The following is a 24415-nucleotide window of genomic DNA, read 5'->3' as shown; positions in this document are numbered from 1 at the left end:
CAAGCAGGTGATAGAAGGAAACAGCTTTCAGCTCTTAAGCTTAAACTCTACTCGGTTCTCTACGCCTCAGTGCAGAAAAGTCTTTTTTTTCCAAAAGTTTAGCTTTCAAAAAATACTTCAGTCTTTGACCCTTCGAGTTCCTTTGCCAACAGAGGTAGTAGAATCATGTTGAAGGGTCGTTGCTTTACCGAAAGGAAAATAAACCAAAAAGAAGCCTCTTGAGCTGGCAGGGGCTGTGACTCAACTCAGGCTGTGGAGGGGAGGAGGAGGAAGAGGAGGCAGCATCACCCCTTGGTGATCTGTGCTTTGCCCGGCCCCATCTCGGGGACAGCTGGAAGAGCTGAGCTCTACTCCTGGGTTTGCAGCTTCGATTTTTGGAGAACAAATCTCTACCTCCCACCCCAAAAATAAAAAGGAAAAAAATAATCCCTGAGAGTTTAGGCTGCTGCAGCCAGGGAAACCCCCCTGCCTGGAGGAGAAAGGCCCCTAAAGCCGAGGAGCGACGCAAACCCAGCGGGCTGAGCCAGGCAGAGCCCATCGCTGGATGGGGCCTGTGTCACCTGGAGCTGCTGAGGCAGCAAATTCAGCGCTGGGTGTCAGGTACAGTCAGTGATAAACGTCCCACGCACCTCGTGGGGCCCGGTGGATGCTGGGGGTGGCTTTTAGCTGGCGACACCGGACCCCTGCTCCTCCCGCCGGTGCTCCTCAGCCTTCCCGGTGATGCCGGGCAGAGCCTGTGCACGTGCTGCTCAGCATTGTCTGTCTGTGCTGGGTCTGTGCCCTGGTGTTGGGGAATCACAGCTGCATCACCTCCAGGCAGCCTTTGCCCCCCCTCCAGCCGCAGCCAGCGAGGAGGATGAGCTCCTCTGACTCCTCCTCGCTTGGTTTGTGCGGTAGCAGCTGTAGGATCAGAGCTGCAACGCTCAGCACAGCCCACTGCTCCTTCCCAGCCCTGGGAACAGCCAGGGAAGGCTCTGCCCGGCTTTGGGGGTTGCCACATGGAGTCATGGCTCCCAGAAGTCTCAGACACTGACCTGAATTTCCTTGCCTGGAGCCGAGAGGCTCAGGGTGGGGGGTGGTTGTGTGAAAACTCCAGCCAGGAAGCAGCAAGGACTTGTCCACAGCTGACACACCAACCCACCCCCACCCCCAAGCCCCCCAAGCTGCGCACAGCCCCGTGTCATCCCTCCCCAGCCCTTCACAGCTCTCTGAGGCCCTACAGCCCAGAAACTGGGGGGGTTGCCCCTTCACCCCCCCAGCCCAGCGGGCACAGTACTTCTGTTTGGTGGGTTTACATGAACTGGGGGGGCTGCTGCTGCTCGCGGCCAGCCCAGCGCCCGGCTGCCAGATGCCGGCCAGTGGCAGACGTGGGCACGTTGTTGGACTGGTTTGTGTTATAGTCCCTGTTGGCAGCAGCAAGGCGGCTCTCGGGGTATTCGTCTGCATCGCTCTGCTCTTCCACAGTGGGGCTGCGGCAGGGGAGAGCAGCACCCTCTGCATCCGACTGGCCGGCGCTGCAGCTCCGGCTCCGGCGCCCTTCGCTCCCGTCATCGCAGAACTGAGCTTCGTCCGTGCTGGTCTCGCTCTCCTGTTTGGTGAGGTGGGTGCGTGGGCTCCGGCCTGTGGCAGTTGGCAGCTCCCCACCGTCCTCCAGCTCGGAGTCGGAGTCCACGGAGCGGTCACCAGACTCTGTGGGAGAGAGGGAGCCCGGTGCCACGCTCTGGCCTTTGGCTGTGCTCAGCACACACGTGGTCTTCAGGAGAGGGGAAGGGCTTCGTGTTCTCACCACCTGTGACGTGACCTGCACCACCGTGTGCTTTTCTTTCACTTACCCACCAAGGAGTCGGCACTGTAATCCAAATTCCTCTTCTCCGGGGGCAGGTCCAGGAAGGGGACGCTGCCGGGGGGAGCTGTGGGCTGGCAGCCTGGCTTGGCCTGGAAGGGAGAGGTGAGGCAGTGAGGAGGAGGAGGAGAAGGAGGAGGAGGAGGAGGACAGAACTCTCATTCCCTGAGAGGCGGTTCCAGAAAGTGTCCAGCACGGAACCACCATCCTTCTGTCCCCATGTGGTAGCTCCCTCCTCCCGCCACCCGCCCGTCTCACCCACCCAGACTGTTCTTTTGGGGGATAAAATCACTCCTGAGGAGGGGTGGGGATGCACACAGGGATGTGATGAAGCGAGGTGAGTGTCCTAAGCAAAGGGCAGCAGTGTTGGTTGGCCCATCACAGGGCACGGCAGGGATGGGGAACGCTGCTGCCGCAACCCGCACAGCCAAACACAACGCCAGGGCACCATTCAAGGGGGGGTTGGGGGCCATCCCAGCTTATCTCCTCCAGGTTGCAAGCACAAGGTGGCTGCCTTGGCTGGCTCTGCATCCCCTAATGATCCTCCCATCCCCAGGGACTCCTACCGGGTTGGAGCATCTGGCTGCCTCCTCCGCGCTGCCCGTGGAGTATTTGCTGGGGTCGGCCAGCACCGCGGTCTCCTTGTTCTCAAAGATGGTGGAATAGAAGATGATCAATGCCTCGATGATGCGGGCTTGGTGGGGGTAATCAACCAGTGAGGACAAGGAAATCGTGGCGTCCGTGGGTCTTGGGCGCATCAGCGTTGGCCCGAAGACGATGCCCAGGTTGCCTGAGGTCATCTTGTTGTCTTGTTCCACTTCCACGATCCTGGGGAGGAGGAGGAGGAGGAGAATGGACTCGTGTGGGAGGGGCAGACAGGCAGGGCTGGCGGGAAGGTGCTGGGCTGCAGCACGGGTCCCCCTCTCGCTGCACACAGGAGTTTCATGAGCAGCACAGGAGGAGCTGCCGCCCTGGACCAACCTCCCAGCTCCTGGTAAGGGCTGGGTTGTCGCCACCACCAGCGTGGGTCCGTCAGGGAGCCTGTTCTTGCCTCCCCACCCCTGGAGAAGCTGCCCCAGCACCTGTGCCAGCTCCAGCCCTGCCCTTCTTACCTCCTCAGGTGCTGCAGGAGGTACTGGAGGGTGGCCATGTTCTCGCAGGGCAGCTCCTTCAGCAGCTCCTTCAGCCTCAGCACCAGGTTCATCACCACCTTGTCCGTGTCGGCCCCTTTGTCCACCAGCTCAGGGCCCCCTTTCCCGCTCTTGCCCTTGGCCTCGTCGCCCTGCAAGCTCTCCTTGGCCAGCCCCATCAGCTCGTTGTACATGCGGAAGGGCATTATGGGCTCCGGCAGCTGCAGGGGAACATGGGGAGGTGGGTGCTGGGGAGCTGTGCTCCCCCCACCCCCAGCCCTGGGCCCTGGGACCACCTGTCCTGTGGTGCTAAGCTGAGCAAACCCAGGGCCAGGGGCCGTGCCCAGTGCTGGCAGAGATGCCACCCAAAGGTCCTGCTGCTTCACCCACCTCCTGACGCGTGGAACCCGGGCTCGTTACTCCCAGCCAATTAACACCTGGGTGCTCTCTGCTGATGGGTGCCTCTGGCTCAGGGTGAAGGGACCCTTTCTCCCCCCCCCTCCCAAAAAGCCCTGACCTGAGGTGGACAGGCGGGAGGTGGCTGGGAAGGGGACAGGAGGGAAGGGGATGGGGATGGCTGGTTCTGGTGGGGGTGGGGGCAGGATGGCGTCGGCACAGCCTGAGTGACGATGGGGCTGTGCCCAGGCAGGAGCGTTCAGCCAGAGCAGAACCTTCGCTGATCCCCGCTTGGCTGAGGCCTTTCCAGAGCCTTAAACAGAAGGTCTGGGGATGGGCTGCCTCTCTCAGAGGTGTGGGTGCCCTCCAGCACTCACAGGGCCTTTAAACCCATCCGTTTGGGTCACGGCTCCATACCAACCCATCCTCTCTGCTTTTCCTCTCCAGAGAGATGGCAGAGGCAGGTCTGAGCCCTTCTCCCTGTGCAGTGGCCCAGGACAAGGCTCCGTCCTTGAGCTGAACCCCATGAGCTCCCGGGAGCCCTTCTGCAGAGCCAGAGCCGTGCCAGCCCTCCAGAAAGGCAGCGCTAAGGAGTTAAGCAGCAGGGCCTCAGCACGAAGGAGGAGCTGCTTCCTCTCCTCCTGCCTTGCGGTGGGGCTGTCAGAGGATGTGGGTGATGCCGTTGGCACCGGCCGGGCTCCGGATTTGCCTTTCGGCGTCTGCTTGGGGGGATGGGAGGGGTGGGGGGGAAGGGAGCGGTGGAGAGGTGCTGTGAGGGAGGGGGACACACACACACAGCACCCATCAACCCACCGCAGCGGGACCCGAGGGGACAGCCCTGCTCGGGGAGACGTGAGCTCAGCGCCGGCTCTGCCGCCAGCAGCGACCTTTGTGGGAGCACTTCCCTTTCTGCACGCCCGGTTCCCCAATCGCAGGGGCCAAGGGGGGGGTGGCAGTGGTGGGGGAGGGCTGTTGGGTTGCTCTGCACGTTATTTTTCTGGGGATATGAATGCCGTGGTGGCAGCAGCAGGGGGGGAGCTGTGTGAGGGCTCAGACGGGGAGTAGGGTGAGGGTTCCCCACGCACGCAGGTGGTGATGGGGGGCACCCTGGTACCCATGTTGCCACGGTTAATGAGCCCTGGGACTGCTCCCACCTGGCTCGCTGAAGCCAGGCTTGATGTCAGGTAGTTCCCAACCCTCTCTCCCCTGTTCCTCCCCGCAGAAGGTATCGCCAGCCCTGACCTGTCTCAGGTAGAGCTTCAAGACGTTGCTGATGTCATGTGGGGAGGCCTGGGACAGCTCCACCAGCTCCTTCCCGTTCTCAAAGGCCTGGCAAAGCTTCTCCACGCGGGTTTTGACACCGTTAACTCGGTAGATGCCCTGTGGAAGAGAAAAGCAGAGTGAGGAGAGGTGTTTCTCTTCCCGTTTGGATGAGGTGGTGGTGAGCTTCGAGGTCCCACCCTCTCCTCCTGGAGGGGAGATGCTTCTCAGAAGTCGTTTTGGGACATCCCCATCCAGCTGAGACGTTCCCATGACTCCTCTTTGGTAGGAAAGAGGGGGCAAGAGAAGTGAGGCTGTGAGGACAGCGTTTGGGCTGCCGGTGCCAAGGCACCACCCGGGACTTTCCACCTCCAGTAAACTGGAAAAGGGCTGGGCTGGGTTCCCCACCAAGGCAGAAGAGCGGTTTGGGAGGAGGCAGCTGAGCCATCTCAGCTGAAGAAGGGGGAACAGAGAGTGCGTCACCTTGGTTTTCAGCGCCCGCTTCTCAATCTCAGAAATGCACTTCCTGATGATGAAGGGGATGCCATCAGAGCTGCTCTGGGAAGCCTTTGTGAAGTCTTGCCCGAAAAGCTGCAGCTTCCCTTGGAGTTTCTTGTGCCCACACTGGATGGCCAAGGTTTCCAGACACTTCTTGTGGCAGGCCAGGTAGCACTGGAAGATACAGGGAGGTGTGTGTGGGGGTGGTTGGTGTCCCAGGCATCACGTTCAGGATGAGGAGCTCGTTGAGCAGGACAGGAGAAAAGCCTGTCTTGGCAAGACCAATGCCAAGTGTGTGGAGCCCTCCCCAAAGCAGCAGGAGGCAGATCTTCTGAGCTTTTGAGCAAGTCCCTGGGGATCACATCTCCTGCGCAGCACAGGAGTGGGGACAAGCCCTCCTCAGCCCCAGCACAAGAGGGATGGACCCTGAGCCACGACGGGGCACGAGCCAGTCCCAGAACTGGGGGGGGGGGGGGGGGAAGGAAGCAGCAGCAACTGGGAATGTGTTGTAAACACCAGTTAGAGCTGGGTGAAGGACATCCTGCCCCGGAGCTCATGCTGGCACCGTGCTTCCCCAGGGAACTGGGACCTCCTGGCCACGGTGCCGCCCGCGGCTTCGACCACGCGTGTGCCCCCAGAACCCGCTGCGGAGCGGGCGGCTCATCCGAGGGCTGGTCCATGGGCAGGTGGAGGTGAGGCCCTCAGCTCACATCCCACCTCATCCCACCCGCTCTTCCCACTGCTCCCAGCCTTACCTCCTCGCACTCTGCTCCCTGGAAGTAAACGTAGCTGTTGCACTCCCGACACTTGGAAGGGGTGCGGAGCTTCCTCAGCCGGTGAGTCTGGGCAGCCTTGGACAAGCCGATGTTTCGGAAGGGCCCGGTCGGAGCCGCCATCTCCGGGCTGATCCCGTTGATGCCTGGGAGGACAGAAGGAAGGAAGCCCAGCTGTGTGCTGGCTCCTGTGGACCTCAGGCCAAGCCAAGCCCGAGCAGCGGGGTCGTGTCACGGAGCGGATAGGCAGGGGGATGTGCCAGGTCTTTCAGTGGGTAACCTGTATGCTGAAGCGTGCAGCCCCCCGCCCATCTGTTCCCCCTCATCCCTCCCACCCCCCCCCTGCACTGCCACATACTCTGCTCAAAGGGGGTGGCACTCTCATCCTTCTCCTCCAGCTCTTCGTTGGATGACATGGTGCCATTGGAAGACAGCTGCTGGAGTTTTTGGCTGAATTCACCTGTCAAAAGACAACCCATGTGGCAGTGAGGTCCTGGCAAAGCTGTTTCTCTTTTGAGTGTGCTCTGATGCTCGTGGCTGGCTCCCACAGCAAGCAGCCACGTGCCTTGAGCTGCTGGGGGAGCTCAGAAAACGAGAAATTGGGATCTGTCAGGGATGTGCAGGCTGCAGCCAGTGTAGTCTAAAGCTTCAGTGGTCCCTCTTCCCATCCCTTCTCATCTCATCCCACCCCCTCAGCCCATCCTTCCCTTCCCTTCCCACCCCACCCCCTCAGCTCACCCATCCCATCCCATCCCATCCCATCCCATCCCATCCCATCCCATCCCATCCCATCCCTTCCCATCCCATCCCCGCCATCCCTTCCCACCCCATCCCACCCCACCCAGCCTGTCAGAGATGGGGACTGGAGCAGTTATTTACAACATGGTGGTGTTACAAGGCAGATGAAAAGGGGAAGTGGCAGGTCCTGCCTAACCGATGCTCTGGGTTTAGGTTGCCCTGGAAGGGGAAGCCCTGCCTGCCCTGGGCTGTTTTCTGTCTCTACCTGCGTTTGAGTCCAGGCTGCCGTCACCTTCAGTCATGGAGGTTGGCCAGGACTTATGGACCTGGTGTCCTCTCCCACCTGCCAAGAACACAGACAGCCCAGCTGAGACTGTGTCCTGCCAACACTGCAGGACAGCCTGGGCTCTGGGGGACACCGAGCTACTGAAGGAAGCTGCTTGGTTTCCTGCTGCCATCCTGGCAGAGGGGCTGCAGGGGTGTGATGCCTTCTGTAACCACCCAGCCAAGGGAAAGAAGGGACAGGAAGATGGGCAACGAGTTGTAAGGCGCCACTGGGCAGCTACAGCAGAAGCTGATTTTGCATCCTTTGGGAAATTCAGCTTGCAAAGCTTCCAGCCTGTCCCTCTGCAGCAAAGAGAAGCCCCCCCTTGGCACCATGGTGGTCCCGCTTTGCTCCCCACCGGGGGATGGCGATGCAGAGGGTCCCCTCTGCTCCGGGCTCACCTCTCCGCTCGGCCGCCGCAGCCCCGCTCTGCTGCTCCTTGGCTCCTGCCCCTCCCTCAGAGACAGCTGCATCCTTGGGCAGCCCATCGGAGCCCCCACTTGTGGAGAAGTCGTTGGCATTGAAGCTGCCTTTCCGTGCGCGGGTGAAGGGGGACCTGGCGGGCAGGACGGAGGGGAAAAGGGAATGTCCAGGTGGGTGAGAAAGAACAACTGAACAACTTATCCATGGCTGCTGCCTTCCTGCCCCAGGGTTTACAGCCCTCCCTTAAACACCACCAAGCCACCTCACCACTCAGAGAGGATACTGGAGCAATTCCCAGCCCAGCCATCCCCGCAGGAGCTACCTGGGGGTACCCAAGAGCACGCTGTGCCAGTGCAGGGTGGGGAGGTGGGGGGGGGGGATAAGCACAAGCCAGGAATGATCCCCCCTCCTCCTTTCCTACCAGGCGTTGTGTGACACGTAGGGCTCGAAGTCGTACTGGATGTCGGGCTCGTCTCCTCGCTGGAGCTGCTTGACGTGGGAGGCGTACTGCTGCCCGGGGTCGTAGAGCTTGCTGCTCTCACACAGCGTCTGGAAGTTGACAGGCAGTGGAGCTGTCTGCATGTGCATGATCTGGTAGAAGGAGATGGTGGCCTAAAAAAAAGACAACGTGGAGGAACCCCAACGTGAGCTGTGCAGCCACCTCGGGGCGTGGGGTACGAGGGAGCGAAGGGAGCTCTGCCTCCAGCCAGAGCTCTGCCCCAGCAGCAGCCAGACTGGGGCTGCTGGGAGGGATGGGGGGAGCAAGGGGCAGCCCTGAACCCCTGCTGAAGGCTGTGCAGCCATCCCACACAAACCCTACTCACCGACTTGATGGTCTGGTCGCTCTGTTTGATCAATTCGTGGATCTGCCTCAAGGAATTCACCTTGGTGTCCTCCAGCTCCTGCTTCTGGGTATTGGCATCCGCCACGCAGGTGCGGTACGTGGCCATCGCCTCTTCTGCCTGCGAGCGGGGAGAGCAAGAGCCCGGTGCAGGTTAAGGAGAGCAGCTCTCTGTGCTCACACTCTTCCTCCAGGCATCCCAGTGCCGTGCCAGATCCGCAGGGAACCCACACCAGTCCATTTCACCCCGGGGTGGGGGGGGGAGTGGGCTGCTGCTGCGTTAGGGCAGCGAGCAGGGTAGATGCTCAGCCAGAGAGCCAACGTGTTCCCACCTTGTTCTTGGCTTCCTCCTCCAGCCGCCTCTTCTTCTCCAGGGTTTTGGTGGTGATGCTGCTGGCCGTGTTCTGCTGCTCTTCCTCGGCTTTCACTGCCATGTACTTGGCCTTGTCGTGCTCCTCGCTGCGCTGCATGTATATCTGCTTGGCCTTGCGCAGGTTCACCTCTGCCTCTTGCTGCCAATGAGAGCAGACACCCAGGGTGAGGGCTGAACTCTGGGGTGGGGGGGTTGTGAGCTCCTCCAAGCTCTCCCAGGGTGCCCCCTGAGACAAAGCACCCAACGCTACCGGAGAGGGGATAGGTGCTCAACATCCTCAGAGGGGTACGTGGCACGGGGATGCTGGGTTTGGGGAGCACAGCCCCGGCTGCACCGTGAGCTCACCAGCTTCCTCTGGGCCCGGTGCCACTGCTCCTTGATCTCCTTCCTCCGCTTTTCGTGTTCGAGGCGTCTCACCATCAGCGGCTGAAGCGGGAGGGAGAAACAGCCCCAAGGTGGTGTGAGCCAGGCACGGCCGTGCTTCCCTTTGCCAGAGGCTTCCCCGTGGCAGGTGTTATCATCCCCAGCACATCTGGGCTCCCTCACAGGGAGGGTTTGTGTTGTGGGCAGAGACCTCCAGCCTGGGAGGTGCATACAGCCTGTTCCCTCACTGGATCAAGCTAACCCTTGGCACTGATGGGACATCAGTCCCCTCCCTGGCCAAGGGTTCCAGGGAGCGGCTCTCCCTAGCATTGGGGGAATGCAGAGAGGCTGGGGGGGAAATGGAGGTGGTGGCTTGGGGGCTTTCTCCTAACCATGTATCTAACCCCTCGATGGACCCAGTGACGCCCCAGCAACTTGCACTCATCTGTCCGCCGAGGCCAGAGTGGAGCCAGGGGATGCCGGCGGCTGAGCCGAGCAGCAACCAGACTCCAGCTTCTGCACGAGCTGCCTGCAGTGGGTGGGTGAGGAGACCACCAGCCCCTTCGCTGCCTCCCCACAGGGGGAAGCCCCTCACCTGGAGGAAGGTCTGGTGCTGCAGGGTGTTGGCTGCCTGCAGAACCGACGTCCCGTGGTCCATGTCCTGCTCCAGTGCCAGCAGGTAGATGGAAAGGAAGGGCATGTTGGTCTGAGGAAGGAGAAAATATGGTGCCCCTGAGCCCCAGCAGCAGGAGCCAGAGGTGAACCACCCTCTGGTGCTGTGATCGGGGATAGAAGAATGAGGCTGGGCATGGCTGGTTTGGCAGCATCCCATCCTGGACCAAGACAGTGTGGTCACAGGCTGCCAAGAGACTGCTCAGAGGGGGCTGTGGTGCTGCCTGCCCAGTGCCTGGGCTGGGGAGTGGGGCTTGAGGGACACCTCTGCCAGCTGCACGCCCAGTACAGCTGGGCAGAAGCTGTGGCTATGGATGGAGGAGGTTCTGCAGGGTCTGGGTGTTACACTTTGGGTTCGGCTGCATGTGCTTGCCAAGCACAGCCTGGAGAACTGCACTGGCTCACTGAAGCTCTCCAGGGCCAGGGCTCCTGAGACAGCCCAGGAGCCTGGAAAACGGGTGGCTTTAGGGACACGAGGACCCACCTCCTGACTAATGGTCTGCTTGCAGCTGTGGGCCATCTTCTGAAGCCCTTTGGCAAACTCCATCTCTGGAAGAAAGAGTCAGAAGTGAGAAGAAATGTGAGACCTGAGGATTTCCCCACAGATTTGGGCTCCTTTCAGAAAACAAATGGGCAACTTGAGGTGCAAAGCCCACGACTGTCCTCACAAGGTCTGGCTCCCACAGCCTGGCTGTTTGTAGAGGACCTTGGCCAGTTTGGGTGGTGCTGCAAGGGGCTAAGCCCCGCTCCAGAGAGCACCCACCCGCCACCATCCCCATCTCACCCAGCGTGGTCCTTTTCTCCAGGTATCCAATGAGGTCCTTCATGTACTTGGAGATGTTTTTGGCGTACTGGAGGGCAGCATCCACCCCCCCCTCGCAGCGCTGCAGCATCACATCCACTTCCTCGGCAGGAGGACGGCCTTGGGATGGGATGGGGCAGGGGGGAAGGCCAGGGAGAAAGAGGAGAGAGATGCTGGAAGCGCTGCTGTGGCCATGCTCACCCACCCGCTCCTTCAAAGGCCTCTGAATTCCCAGGAGCACGGGAACAGGTCACCTCTGGCTCAGCCCTGCAAGCTCCATGAGCTTTCAGTGCAACCCTCTGGGTGCCTGTGCTGGCATCGTGCAGACACCAGCACCTGGTGCCAGCAGCAGCTCTGCTGGCAGTGCTGCTCGGCACCACAGTGGCCATGGGGATGGGGAAGATGCTGGTTCATGCCATCCCCCCTGCTCAGCCATGGACCGCACGACCCAGGACCCTGCAGCAAGCCCAAGGGCTCACCTGTGTCACAGCTCTCTGTGCCCGATGACATGCCGTCTCCTCCGGGCCCGGGGATCCCACCATAGAGGCTCTCCACAGTCTGTGGGAATTGGGAAAGGAAAAGGATGGATCAGACTGGAGGAAGAGGGATAGTTGGCGGGACAGGCTGGTGGAGGGGAGGCAGAGCCCGGGGCTGCCAGAGCCCTTCTGCTGTTGCTGGAGATCTGCTGTGCCCAGCCCTGCAGGATTGCCATCAGGTAATGGGAATGTTGCTGGGAAATACCTTGCTCCAAGCAGAGCCAGAGCTGAAGCCCTGCATCCTGCCTCTGTTGGCAGGGATGCTCCATCCCTTCCCCAACCACCTTCCCCTTGGGTTGAGCTGCTGGGTGGTTTTCCCCACCCGCCCACCCCTGGGACAGTAGTGAGGACAGGACCAAAGCTTCTCTGGGCTGGGAGGTGAGCTGGGAATCCCACGCCTGCAGCTGGGTGCTCAGCCACTTCCCGAGCCAGGCCTGAGCTCCCTGGCAGCATCATGCCCACCGTGGCACGGGCATCACTCACCTGGTTCTGGTCGCTGGGCGGGATGGAGAGGATGGTGCTGCTGTCTGCCTCCCCCATGAGGAACTCGGACACTCTGTGATGGGAGGAACACGGCTGGGGCTCAGCAAAGGGTGGTGGGCAGTGACAAGCAGGACCGCCACCCAGCAGCACCCAACCCACATCCGAGGGACCGGGTGAGGACCAGGGATGCAATACTGGGGATGAGCCCAGCTCCACACAGTGGGGTCCTGGTAATTCTGGTGGAGGAGCAGAGCTTGGCTCAGCACTGAGGAGGGGCTGGGAGATGGATGGCTTTGGGGTTCCTCCTCAATGCTGGAGGGCTGGCTGGTGTGAGCAACAGGAGTGAGTCTGTTCTCCTCTCAGGGGTCTCTCCAGCCCCCAAACCAACCCCCTAAAACCAGCTGCTGCGTGTGGGGCTGTGTGTGGGCGAGGGGGCGGGGTGAGGGGTGAGATATGGCTGGTCTGGCAGGGGCAATGGGGTCCATCAGGGACCTTCTCCAGGGAGCAGCTGGCCAAAAGCCCCTTACGTGCTGCTGAAGGACACGGCGATGGCCTCCACAGCCTTCTCAAACTCCCACTTGTTTGTCTCATTGCTGGATTCGTAATGGAAACCTGGAAATGAGGACACACAGAGGCTGTCACCTCAAGCACTTGTCCCTATCTCAGGCACAAGGACCTGCCGACTCCTGCCAGTCCCAGCCCTGCCGAAGGGGTCAGGGTCTGGTGCCGGGTTGGGTTGAGGGGAGCAGTGGGAGAACAGGATCATCCCTGCGGATAATGGGCTTTAGCGCAGCAGCATCTCTGTGCCCTGTTTCTCCCAGGACTGACTTCCCTGCCAGCATCACTTGACCCATGTTTCTCTTCTCTCCTGTTACCCCAGCCTCCTGGAAAAGGGCTGCTGCCTGGGGACCTGGGGTCCTGCTGCCTGGGGACATGCTGTCTGGGGACCTGGGGATGTGGTGTCCTGGGGACCTGCTGCCTAAGAACCTGGGGTCCTGGAGACCTGGGGACCTGGTGTCCTGGGGACCTACTGCCTGGGGACCTGGGTCTGACAGCAGCTCCAGAGCCCTCTGCTCCGAGGCAGGATGGCTTCTTCCAGGACAGCTCTTGCCACAGCTGAAAGTGGAGCAGCTGGTGGCACTGGGAACCAGCACAGCCAGCACCCAGAGGAGCCTGGGCCAAGGGAAGCTAGCCAGCTGCCTGGGCTTCTGGGCAGATGCGGTGCCTTTAGGGTGGGGGCCAGCAGGCAGATCCCCCCCCCCCGGGCTGCGATCTGCCCAGGGAGATGGGCAATCTGAACTCCCAGCAGCGCAGACTCCCCTGCAGCAGACCTCCTGCCACATGCCACCAGGTTTCCTGTCCCTCGCTGCCGCTCCGTGTCCAGGAAGCAGCACGGTGACGCAAAATGTTGTGCTCGCTGCGGTTAGCGCACTCATCCCCCTCCTGCTGCTGTCACTGCAGGCGGGGGTGGTGTCCTGGCCAGGATCTGGGCTCCACAGACCCCACTCTCATAAACACGAGGTGCTGCCGGGACCAGGATCCGATTATTTCCATGTTTTTCCTGCGGCTGTGTTTGGAAACCCCCCCAGGGCAGGATCTGGGCTCTGTCATTTCTGACTCTACATCACTCTTAAATCTGGGACGCAGCGAGCAGCCCAGCCATGCTTTCGCCCTCTCCAGCCACCTGTGGGGCAGCTCAGCTCCCCGCAGCCCCACCATGGGCTCCCTGCACCCCACGTGTCCCAGCATGGGGCAGGAGGGAAGTGGGACAGGACTCCCAGCCCCGTTGTCTCACCCTTGACTTTGGAGATGAGGGTCCCGGTGGCCGTCAGGGTCTCCAGGGTGTTGAGCAGCGGGTACTTGTTGATGATCTGGCGCTGGATGCGCAGGGTTTCGCCCAGGCACTCGTGTGCCAGTGGGCGCCGGTTTTCATTGGCATCTGTAAGAGAAGGGGGGGACTTAAAGGCTGCCCCGGGTCCCTGTCCCACATCCCTGCCCTCAGAACCTCTGGTCTACCACCTGCCAGTCATGCCCCAGGCAGGGTCCTGCCAGACTGTGCAGCCCATCCCCTTGGCTTCAGGGCTCCCTGGGACTGGCACGGCCACATCCCGCTTGTCCAGCATCTCCCAGCTCTCCATTCCCATCCCCAGCACGGCTGAACCCGCTGGCACAGCCCCTGCCCGCTATCACAGTGGACCTGGAGCAGCCTGACCTTGTAGGCATATTTTTCCTCAGCAGTAACTTTTTCCCTTGAAAGCGGTCTGGGAATTTCCTCCTCACTTCCTTCCCTTCCTCCGAGCCGGATGGGCACTCCCAGCCGCCGGCAGGGACGTGGCAGGTCTGTCCTGCCTCCATGCCCCATCCAGCCGGGCTCGTCGCATCCTATGGGCTCCATCCCTGGGCACCATCCCCTCCCTGGGCTCCGGCTGCCAGCCCAGGGGTCCAGCCCAACTCTCTGCCAGCTCGGTGCCAGGGCTGGGGCTAGGAATGGGACTGGGAACAGGGCTGGCAATGGGGTTGGGAATGAGCCTGGATGGGTGCAGAGGCGAAACGGACTCTAGAAACAGACTCTCAAAGCTGTGACTGCAGGCCAGCCCTGGTGCAGCCCCGACCTCTCCCCGCCTGCCTTGGGGACAGCACTGTCCTGGCTGTCCCAGACCTGGCCCAGCAATAACCACGGACCACAAGCAGAGACAACACCAGCACGGTCACCATCCGGCTCAGAGCTGTTTCCCCTCTGCCCTGCAACACCAAACCTTCGCAGGGACACGGAGGCATCGCTCCCTAGCCCAGCAGCACCCGCCCCAGCTGCATCCCCACCGTGGATCCAGCCCCTGGCGCCATCGGCACCGCTACCCCGGGCTGGGTGCTGCTGTTTTTCACGGCAAGTGGGGATGTGTCAACGTGTTTGCAAAGCCAGTGCTGAAAAACACGGCATCATGTGACCCCCCTCCCCGCAGCCCCACCACGAGATCACCGCGGTTCCTTCGCCTCTCGGGCAGAGATGCCCACCCGTGGCTCTACAGCCCACCACACCAGGGCATTGGCTTCATCCCACTGACTATCCCACTCAGGCTGTGCCAGGGGGCTGAGCCGGTGCCCAGTGGGGCTCTGGGGGCCCTGGCAGGCAGCTGGCACCGCTGCGCTGTAAACAGGAAAGCAGGCGGATGAAAATAGCTCGCAGGCAGGAAGCTGGGTTATCCTGGCTCTGAGCTCCCAGCAGCCACCCACCACCCTCTGCCCGCAGTTCTGTGCAGCCCCCTGGGGTCCCGGTCCCCTGCCGCTCAGGGCAGAGACCCTCACCCACTGGTCTGGTGTGTCCCCAGGGAGAGGATGCTCCAGTGCTGGCCCCAGAGTGGTGGGTGATCTGGAGCTGCAGGGGTGATGCCGGCACTCACCGTCGTGCAGCACCACTTCCCGCAGGTTGTTCAGGGCGTCGGCGAAGCGGGACACGTCTGTCAGCAACTGGTCAATGTCCTCCTTGTCCATGAAGGGGCTCTCCCCGCCATCCATGGGGCTGTAGGATGCAGGGGTCTTGTGGCCCTTGGGCACGGCCCTGGGACCCCCCGGGGTGAGGGGGAAGCCGGCAGCACTGGCATGGCGGCTGAGGCTGGTGGGGCGCTTGAGGGTGCCCACAGTGCTGGGGCTGGTGCTGAGCTTGCAGCTGGCAGAGGGCAGCTCCCCCAGGCCGGAGCTGGGGGTCTCCAGACAATCCTTCCGGGAGAGGTCCTGGGGAGCAGGGACAAGTGTGAGAGCACAGCTGGCACCATGGGGATGGTGGGGGGGACCCCAGCTTGAGCAGGGAGAGGGCAGCACCCTGAGACCTCCCATGCCACCAGCCTAGAGGGACAGGCTCTTGTCTGAGGGACTGGTAGCTGTGCTGTGCCTCAGTTTCCCTAGGTCTGTACCCCAGCAGAGCCTGAGGATCCAGCCCAGCTGCAGCATGGGGATGAGGTGTAGCCCTCCCTGGCATTCCCAGCCCTTGAGGGGTTGGGGGTGCTGGTGGGGATGGACTTGAGGCTGTTCCACAGGTCAGAGACAGTGGCCCTGCAACCAAGCTGGCAGACTTGGGTGCAAGCTGGCAGACTTGGGTGCTCGCTGTCCCTCCAGTGCCGCACCACAGGCAGCACCCCCAGCAGCTGGCATCACCTGAGGCTCGTGGCAGATTAACCAGCCCCAGCACAGCATCGGGGGGACGGCACAGCATCAGCTGTGGTCTTGCCAGCACTCATGGGTTCCGGCTTGTCCCGTGGGGTGCACACACACTGAGTGTGTAGGTGACCCTGCCTTGTCTCCACCAGCACCCACTGTGCTGGAGCTCCCCATCCCCAGGGCCTGGGGGACCCTGGCACACACACAAGCACCAGCAGGATCTGGCCCTGTGCATCCCTTCCTCTTTTCAGCCTGTCCCAGGCCCGGGTTGGGCATGCCCCCCACCCTGGCAGGATGGGGGCAGGGACAGGGGCACCTCCCAGGCCACTCTCTGGAGACATGTCAGATATTTTAGAGATGGAGGCACCCCCATCTCTGGGGTGAAATAGCCTGGAGGGAGGGGCTGGCACTGGCACCTTCCAGGACTGTGTGCCATGCAGGGGCCACACTCCCAGCGAGGGTCCTCGCAGCTCAGGGAGGGGGCCTGTGGCCACCCTCCAGCCCTTCCCCTCAGCCGCCCAGGTGTGACATGAGCCTGCAAGGTCTCAGTACCCCCAGCCAGGTGCTGGTGGCTCAGTGCTGCCACTTCAGTGGGGCCGGAAGCCAGATTTAATGCTAACGAGCCAAACACCATACACCATCCCCTTGGGAGAGACCCGGCCGGAGCACGAGGCTGCTGTGGGTGATTGGTAGGACCTGGGGTGGTTGGTAGGACCACCACGGGGCTGCCCACAGCACCACCCCCCCACACACACCCCTCCCCCCCCACAAACAGCTAGGGCTAACCCAGCTCTGGAAAACCAGTCCCCATACATTGCCCCCCCCCCCTTCCCCCTGCCCCGTACCGTCAGCCACACGGGCGCGTGGGGCAGCGAGTCCAGGGAGCCAGTGGGCGAGTGGGCTTTGCCCATCCTGCGGCGCCCCACCGAGTAGGGGCTGTAGCTCTTCCTCCCAGCCGCCCGGCCCAGCATCCCTCCGTCCGCCACCCATAGGCCCCTCTCCCGGGCAGATGGGGAGGAGGGTGGGGAGGGGGATTGGGATGGGGACAGGGGATGCCCCTTATTAAGGAGCGGCGGGTGGGTTTTGGGGCCCCATAGGCTCCGTCTTGCCAACCCCGTCTTGCCCCATGCGCTGCGGGCTGGGGCATGGGCGCAGCGCAGGCGCGGGGCGGGCAGTGCTGGGGTGCGCAGTGTGGCCCCAGCCAGCGCTGTGGAGGCGAGGCGCTTCCTCCTGATCCCCTTCGGCACGGGGGGGAAGGGGGGGGGGGCCAGTAAATAAATACATGGCAGAGCCATGGCACTGGGGCCACCCAAGCCTGGGAATTCCTCCCACCTCTGTCCCCCAGGTAGTTTGGGGGTTTCCCTGCCCCCCTCAAACCTCTGGCTGTAGCCTCCAACACCGGGCTCCCCCACCCTTTGCCCATTTCCCCTCTAGTCCCGCTCACCTTCTCTCCTCCCCAGGCAGCTGCTCCATCCCCTTCATCTGGGGCAAAATCCACCCCCAGGCCCAGTGAGCAGAGTCCTTCCTCTGCTCCCTCCTCCTCCTTGCAGACCGCTGGCCATGCCCAGATCTCCCTTTCCCACCCCATGGGTCTTCCCAGCAACTCTGTGAGCACAGTGACCCCACAGCCCCCACGTCCCCTATGGCCCCCAAGGCTCCCACGGCCCCCACAGCCCCCACCCCAGCAGGGAACACGGGACACTCACCGGCAGGGTCTGTGGGACGGGGCTTCCTGCTCGGGTCTTCTTGGAGATGGAGGGGGTTTTCATCAGCTCCCGCTTCTTCCGGGAGAACATGGTTGCTGGGGTTGGGGGTGGGAGGGGGGGTGGCCGAGCCCCCTACCCTTGGCAGCCCTGGCTGGGACACGGGCGCGATGCCTGGCTGCCCTCACCGTGCTCTCCAGCACACCAGCCACATTCGGGGCTAAGTGTCAGCAGGCGCGTGTGACGCCGCCTTATTTCCTCATCAGCTTCACCAGCAAACCTGAAACAGGAAAAGCCAAATGCTCACTCAGGGCGCGAGGCCATGGGGGGAAGGGGGACCCCAGCTGCTTCTCGGGGGGCTGGGGCCCACCCCCAGCTGTGTGCTCGGGGTGGTGGGCTCTTGGCAGCTGCTCGCAGGGGGATTGGGTATACCAAGGGGTTTGGGGTGGGGGCAGAGAACCCCACAGTGCAGGACTGGGGCTGAGCCCCAGGGGACCCCAAGCCCTCGTTGGGGTGTCTGTCAGTCCAGGGAGGTGAGGGGGATGTGGGGCTCCATGCTCCCACTTGTGGGATGCTCCCAGCGCTGATCCCACCATGGGCTCACTGACCCCAGCTGCATCCCGCCCCCCCACCCAGGGGGTCACGGCCCTGCCCCAGCCCCCTCCACCCCGCAGCCTCTGCACACCCTCGGCCCCCACCCATGACTCACCCACCCACCCGTGACACTACGCAACACCTCAGCCGTTTGTTCACCCCCGGCAGCACCCAGGGAAGGGGTAGATAAACCCTGGGGGAGGGACAGGACGCATTCCCCACGCCCCGAGGTGCCGCTCCCGCAGCTCGGGGACCCCCGGTCGCTGCCCACCGGGCTGCTCGGGGCGGCTGCCGGCCCTCGTGGGGCGGCCGGGGGGAGGGAGGGATGGACGGAGACACCCCACACACACCCCTCGACCCCGCGGGGCCGCCTCTCGAGGGCCATCTGCCGGCTGTGGGGCGGGAGCGGGGCGAGGGCGCGGGTGGGGGGGGCTGGGGGTGGGAGATGTGTGCGTGGGGGGTGCGGAGGGGGTCTGTGGGGGTCGGGGATGTGTGTGGGGCGGTGAGTGGGCGTGTGGGGATGCTGCGTGGAGGGGTGCGGAGAGGGTGCGAAGGGGGGGGTGGGTGAGTTGGGGGTGAGTGGGGGGGGGTGGGGGGGGTTGTAGATGCTGGGGGGGTGCACGGGGTTTTGGGGGGGGGGAGTGAGCTGGGGGGTGTGACGTGCCGTGGGTCGGGGGGTGCGCGTGCCTGTGCGTGCTCGTGCGTGGGGGGGGGGGGGTGGTGTCCGCGTGCCGAGCTGCGCCCACGCGCGCACGGGACGGCTCCAGCCCCCGGTGCCCCCCCCACCCCCCCCCGGTGTGTCTCTCCAGGTCGCGGTGTCGGGGTGCAGAACCCACCCCCACACCCCGCGATCCGGCCGCTCCTGCCCTTATTTGGGCATTTCGGACCCGTCCAATCAGCGCGGGGGGGCCGAGCCCGGCCCCGGCTCCCTCCCCACCACCCCCCCCCGCCCCACGCCCCGCCCGGCCCCTCCCGGCCCCGCCGCTCCCCGTTCCCCGCTCCGGTGCCGGCTCCGCGCCCCCGCTCCCCGCCATGAGCAGCACCCAGTTCAACAAGGGCCCGTCCTACGGCCTCTCCGCCGAGGTCAAGAACCGGGTGAGTTCCCCCTCGGGACAGGGGCCTCCGGGCGGGGAAGGAGGGGTACGGAGGGCACGGGGCGGGGCGGGTCCCGGTGCTCCCGGGGGCCCTGGAGAGCCGGGCATCCCGGTGCCGCCTGGGGGTCCCGTTGTATCCCGGAGTCTCCTGAAGAGCCGCCGAGTCCCGGTGCGCACGTGGAGCTGGAGGGTGGGGGCCGGGTGCTACCGGGGGCGGCGAGTGAAGCCCCGGGGGTGGGGTCCTGGTGTGCAGGGGGCACTGAGGGGGGGATGCCGGGGCTGGACTTCTGGTATCGGGGTGCCCTGGCTGTGCCTGCAGGGTCCCGGGGGGATGTCTTGGGGGACCCGGCCTGGGAAGTGTCCCAGTGACTGGCTGCCTCCCCCAGCCCTGTCCAGGCCTGGGCAGTGGCCACTGTCACGCCCCCCAAACCCCGGGACACCGTTCCGGTCTGCTGCGGGGCTGGGGGCAATGGCCCTCGGCACTCCCCCTGTGGCTTTGACACCTTTAGCTGCTGCTCCCCACAGCTCCTCTGCTTCCCCACGGGATGCTCCAGCCCGGCCGGGGCCCCATGGCTCTCACTGGGGATGATGCTGGTGGCCCTGGCAGAGCACAGGCAGAGACAGCCCCTGACCCACACCTCGCAGCCAGGGCCCCAGCTGGGTGCACCCGGGGCACCCTCATTGCTCAGTCCTTGTGCACCCGAGATGCTCTCCTGTAGAGTCGCTGCCTCTGTTGGACTGGAAGGGGAAAGGGGAACCAGTGCCTCCGGATGGGCTGTTTGCACCCCGAGGAAGGAGCTGAGGTGCTTGCAGGGTGCAGGCAGCTGCCCTCCCATCCAGCACCAGGCAGGTGAAATCTCCCCTCGACTGAAGCACTGAGGAGGGGGCTGAGGTGCTGGAGAGCAGCACTGGATGCCCGTCCACACCCCACGTCTCCAGGTGCCGTCATCCCTGTCTTCTCTGGGCTCCATGCTGGGGGCTCCACTGCTGTGGTGGGGGCTCTGGCACCATGGGCACAGGGGTCCTGATAGGCTGGGGAGGAGCTGGGGGACGCAGAAACCCCTTTCCTTGGCCATGCTCCCTGCGCAGCCCAGGGTTGTGGTCCAGGCTGGGCTCCAGGGACCTCTGGCACCTGAGGCAGTGGGACAGACTGCAGCTGTGGTGCTGGCCATGGCTGGCTCCAGGCGGGCAGAGCTGGAGCTGTGGCCACCCCTGTCCCCAGGGCAGTCGGCCTTATGTGGCTTCACCCTGCCTGGGGACATGGGAGCTGCCGGGCTGCGGCTGGGTGCTGCCTGCATCACTGTGGGCATGTGGTGGCCACAGCTGGGGCAGGATCTCCTTGCCTGGCCTTGCAGGGAGATTGCGTTTCATCCTGGAGCGGAGACGGGTCCCTGCTTGCTTCTGGGCTGGGCTGCACCAGTGCTGAGAGGGTGGACATGCGCTGGGGCCTTGCCACTGCCTGCTCGCAGGTGCTTCAGCTTGATTCAGCAAGACTTAAGCCAGTCTAACTGCCCCAGTGTGCCTGCTGGAGGCTGACATCACCGACTGGGAACCAGTTAAACCAGTGGCACTCTCCACCCTAGCAGACTGGGATAGGGGGGGGGTCTGCTTTGGGGCTGGTCCCCTCTGCCCTGTCCTGTGCCCTGAGATACCCCAGCTGTGGGGTGGGAGCAGGAACCAGCACTGGCTGCCTACGCACCAGTAAATCAGCTGGTAGGGCACTGGGATTCCCCGTCCGGGACACGCGCGTGGTGCTGTGACAGTGACTCTGCTCGGCTGGCCTGTCCCGGCATCCCCTCCGGGCTGGGGCTGTGGGGTTGGCGTCTCTGCACTGGGCAGCGGGATTGGACTGGTCCCATGCTGGGGTCTCCTGGTGATTGGGATCCCTGGGGACTCACAACCCCAGTGTGGACCAGGACCAGGATGGGATGTGATGGGACAGGATGGGATGTGATGGGACGGGATGGGACAGGACATATGAGAGGTCAGTGGCTTCCTTGCAGCCGTCCTGGTCCTGGGGCTGGGCTGGGGTCATGGTGGCACGTGGGGCTCACAGGCTCTTCCCGTGCAGCCCCCTCCTTCCCACCCCAGGCCGGGGTACCTTGTACCTTGCCCTCCCCTCACGGGCCGGGGCCAAGGCGATGCTGCCGGTGATGCCGGCCCGGGCAGCTGGTCTCCATTTGGGAGGAAGCATCCGCATTCCTGGCATAGTCGTGGTGACCAAGGAATCTGCGGCCGCGCTTTCGGCCCCGCCAGAGGGGAGAGTTTAGTGGACGGAGGGGAGGGTTTAGTGGATGGGACTCCTTGGGACCAGGTTCCTGCAGACATGGGGGTGGGGTTGTCATTGGGGCAGTTTTCCCCCTGAAAGAGGGAGGAAGAGTCCTCGCGGGGGGAGATTCTTCCTCCCCCACCCTGGGCAGCTCCTCCTTATCCCCCTCAAAGGATTCAGAAGCCACTGGCCATGCCAGCACGGGGTCTGATGGCAGCACCGTGCTTGTGGTCCTGGCCCTATTCCCTTGCGAGGGGCACAGGCAGGGACGTGGGCAGGGATACAGACAGGGATGCAGGCAGGGATGCAGACAAGGGCAGCCCAGCTGCTCCCACTCCCAGGACTGTACATACAGACGGGTTAAACCAGCCAACGGGTGGGGATGTGGGAAGTGGAGGTGGGGGGTGTCCTCCCCCCGTGATGGGGTCACACTGTGGCTTCCGTCCCGACAGCGGCTCTTGCCACCCACAGCCCCCAGGGGGGGTTCCTGCGCTGGGGGCTGAACAAATATCCCACAGCACCTGCCTGGCCTGCTGTGCACGTGTGCCCCCCCCCCAGCTTTCTGGGGCTGGGAAGCAGCTGGGCTGTGGAGTGCACCCCACTTCCCTGCAGAGGTTGGGGAGCAGGCAGGTACTGCTGGCATCCTGAAGTCTCCCCAGGTGTGTGCCCAGGACAAGGCTGCAGGTCTGTGCCTGGGGTGGGGGCAGCTGCCCCTCCATGAGGGGTTCGGGGTGCCTGCAGGCCATCCCTGAGCTGCCCCTCGCTGTCCCCTCCCAGCTCGCCCAGAAGTATGACCCACAGAAGGAAGCTGAGCTGCGGACGTGGATCGAGAGCGTCACGGGGCAGCAGATTGGGGCCGATTTCCAGAAGGGGCTGAAGGACGGGGTGATCCTCTGCGAGTGAGTCCCGCCGTGCTCGCCCGGCAGCGCCCTGCTCCGTTCGGATGGGGATGCTCCAGGGGACCCCTGCCCATCCTTGCCGTGGGAAGGGTGGGGGATCCACTTCTGGGATCCACCAGCTGATAGCAAACAGAGGCTTCCTCTGTGGTGCTGCCTGGCCCGAGTCATCCCCAAAGTGCCTGTGTTTGGGGGGAGCCCTGGGGACCACCAGGGACCTCGGGGGTGGTAGAGGGATTGCCTCATGCTTGCAGGGGGGTGACCTGGGCTGGACCTTCCCAAAGGGTCCTGTGCTCCCACCACAGCCCCTGCTCCCCCTGCTCCCTCCAGGCTGATGAACAAGCTGCAGCCCAATGCGGTGAGGAAGATCAACCGCTCAGCTCAGAACTGGCACCAGGTAGGCGCAGGCAGCTCTGGCTGCTGCAGAGCCCCAGCTCCATCCCTGCCCTTCCGCTCCCACCTACTGGGGTCTCACCCCTGTCCCCTCCACCCCCAGCTCGAGAACCTCTCCAACTTCATCAAGGCCATGGCCAGCTATGGCATGAACCCTGTTGACCTCTTCGAAGCCAACGACCTCTTTGAGAGCGGGAACATGACACAAGTGCAGGTGTCGCTGCTGGCACTGGCGGGCATGGTGAGCACACCGGCACCACAACCTGCCGTGGCTGTTTGGGAGGGGGCACAGCCCCACCGGCTGGGAAGACCCCCAGCTTGGGGTGGTGCCCGTGGGCCTCCACAGCTCCCCACTGCCCAGGGAGAGGGGGAGAGGTCTGGGACCCCCCAACCCTTCCTCACCAGCCTTCCCTGGCAGGCCAAGACGAAGGGCATGCAGAGCGGCGTGGACATCGGGGTGAAGTACTCGGAGAAGCAGCAGAGGAACTTTGATGAGGCCAAGATGAAGGCTGGGCAGTGCGTGATTGGGCTGCAGGTGAGCTGGCCCTGAGGGCTGGGGGTGCTGGCTGAGTGGGCCCCAGTTTTACCCAGCCCGCTGTCACAGATCCAAGTGGGGCTGGGGGAACCTGAGGCTCACAGCACCTCAGGTGTCCTCAGGATCTGGTGCCATCTCAGCTCCGTGCCTGGCACTTGATGGCTGGGAGCCCGGAGTCCCATGGGGCCGTGGAGGGATGGGGTGGGAGGAGAAGGGGCACATGTGAGGCAGCACTCGTCCCTCACTGGACGACCCCCTTGTCAGATGGGCACCAATAAGTGTGCCAGCCAGTCCGGCATGACGGCCTACGGCACCAGGAGGCACCTCTACGACCCCAAGAACCAGATCCTGGCGCCCATGGACCACTCCACCATCAGCCTCCAGATGGGCACCAACAAGTGTGCCAGCCAGGTGAGCCACCGTGGCCGTGGGAGGGAGGGATGGCAGTGGGGACTGTGGCTGAGCCCTGCTCCATCCTGTCTCTCCAGGTGGGCATGACAGCTCCCGGCACCAGGAGACACATCTACGACGCCAAGACGGGGACGGAGAAGTGCGACAACTCCTCCATGTCGCTGCAGATGGGCTCCAACCAAGGGGCCAACCAGAGTGGCCAGGTCTTTGGTTTGGGCCGCCAGATCTACGACCCCAAGTACTGCCCACAGGGCAGCCAGGGCGAGGTGGCCAACGCTGCCTGCGACCAGAGCGGGGACCCCTCAGGGTACCACTACTACCGCGAGGAAGAGGAGAGCTACTGAGCGGGATGTCACCCAGCCCGTCTCACACCCATCTCATGAACAGACCATGCTGCCAGCACCATTCCAGTCTACTTCCATCATTCCCTCTTTTTAAACTTTTTTTGTTTATTTGGGGTTTGGTTTTGGTTTTTTTTTTTAAATGTTGGAATGAATCTATTTTTCTGAAGGAGGAAATAAAGAGCCCATTTCTAGACAAGAGCCCCCCAGCCTTTTTCCTGCAGCCCCCCCAGCATCCCCAAGCCCCAGCGCTGCGCCGGCCTTCGCAGCGGGACAGCGGCTGATGCTCCAGCGCTGAGGAGCAGACGGTGTCTCTGCTCCTACAGCCGAGAAGATGCTTTCCCACTGTGCCACCCCTGTGATGTGGCCACCGGTGCCTCTTCTTAACACCACAGAGGAGCTGTGGAGCCTCGGCTGGGGAGGGGGATTGTGTGAGTCTGTCTGTCTGTCTGTCTGTCTGTCTGTCTGTCTGTCTGTCTCTTGTGCAGAACTTGTAGGGACCAAGTTTTGGAGGCTGCGGTCTGTGGCCACAGCACCGAGCTGGGAGCCGGCACACCCGGGGGCAGCTCCA

The 24415-nt window shown here is 63.4% G+C and overlaps 2 protein-coding genes across 2 annotated transcripts; one reads left to right on the top strand and one right to left on the bottom strand.

Annotated features, from left to right (window-relative positions):
* Nucleotides 1-1247: 1247 nt before the first annotated feature.
* On the bottom strand, nt 1248-17404 carry ARHGAP45 (Rho GTPase activating protein 45; the record flags this gene model as incomplete). The annotated part of the gene is made up of 23 exons (XM_084276462.1): nt 1248-1689; nt 1833-1935; nt 2410-2671; nt 2956-3194; nt 4612-4749; nt 5113-5301; nt 5883-6046; nt 6259-6360; nt 6904-6981; nt 7365-7519; nt 7808-7998; nt 8211-8348; nt 8560-8739; nt 8946-9026; nt 9559-9669; nt 10120-10184; nt 10420-10557; nt 10917-10995; nt 11457-11529; nt 11984-12068; nt 13252-13395; nt 14855-15185; nt 17315-17404. 23 exons carry the CDS (start codon nt 17402-17404, stop codon nt 1292-1294), a joined length of 3534 nt encoding a protein of 1177 aa, XP_084132588.1. The 3' UTR covers nt 1248-1291.
* Nucleotides 17405-18937: 1533 nt separating this feature from the next.
* CNN2 (calponin 2) lies at nt 18938-24037 on the top strand (the record flags this gene model as incomplete). Its single annotated transcript, XM_084276236.1, has 7 exons — nt 18938-19000; nt 22046-22167; nt 22495-22561; nt 22661-22798; nt 22976-23092; nt 23357-23503; nt 23581-24037. 7 exons carry the CDS (start codon nt 18938-18940, stop codon nt 23845-23847), a joined length of 921 nt encoding a protein of 306 aa, XP_084132362.1. The 3' UTR covers nt 23848-24037.
* Between the last annotated feature and the right edge of the window lie 378 nt (nt 24038-24415).

This window comes from Gallinula chloropus (genome assembly GCF_964237585.1).
Source record: "Gallinula chloropus genome assembly, chromosome: 28".
Lineage (NCBI taxonomy): Eukaryota > Metazoa > Chordata > Aves > Gruiformes > Rallidae > Gallinula > Gallinula chloropus.
Note: the sequence above shows the minus strand (reverse complement) of the source record. Positions and strands in the feature narration are given on the sequence as shown.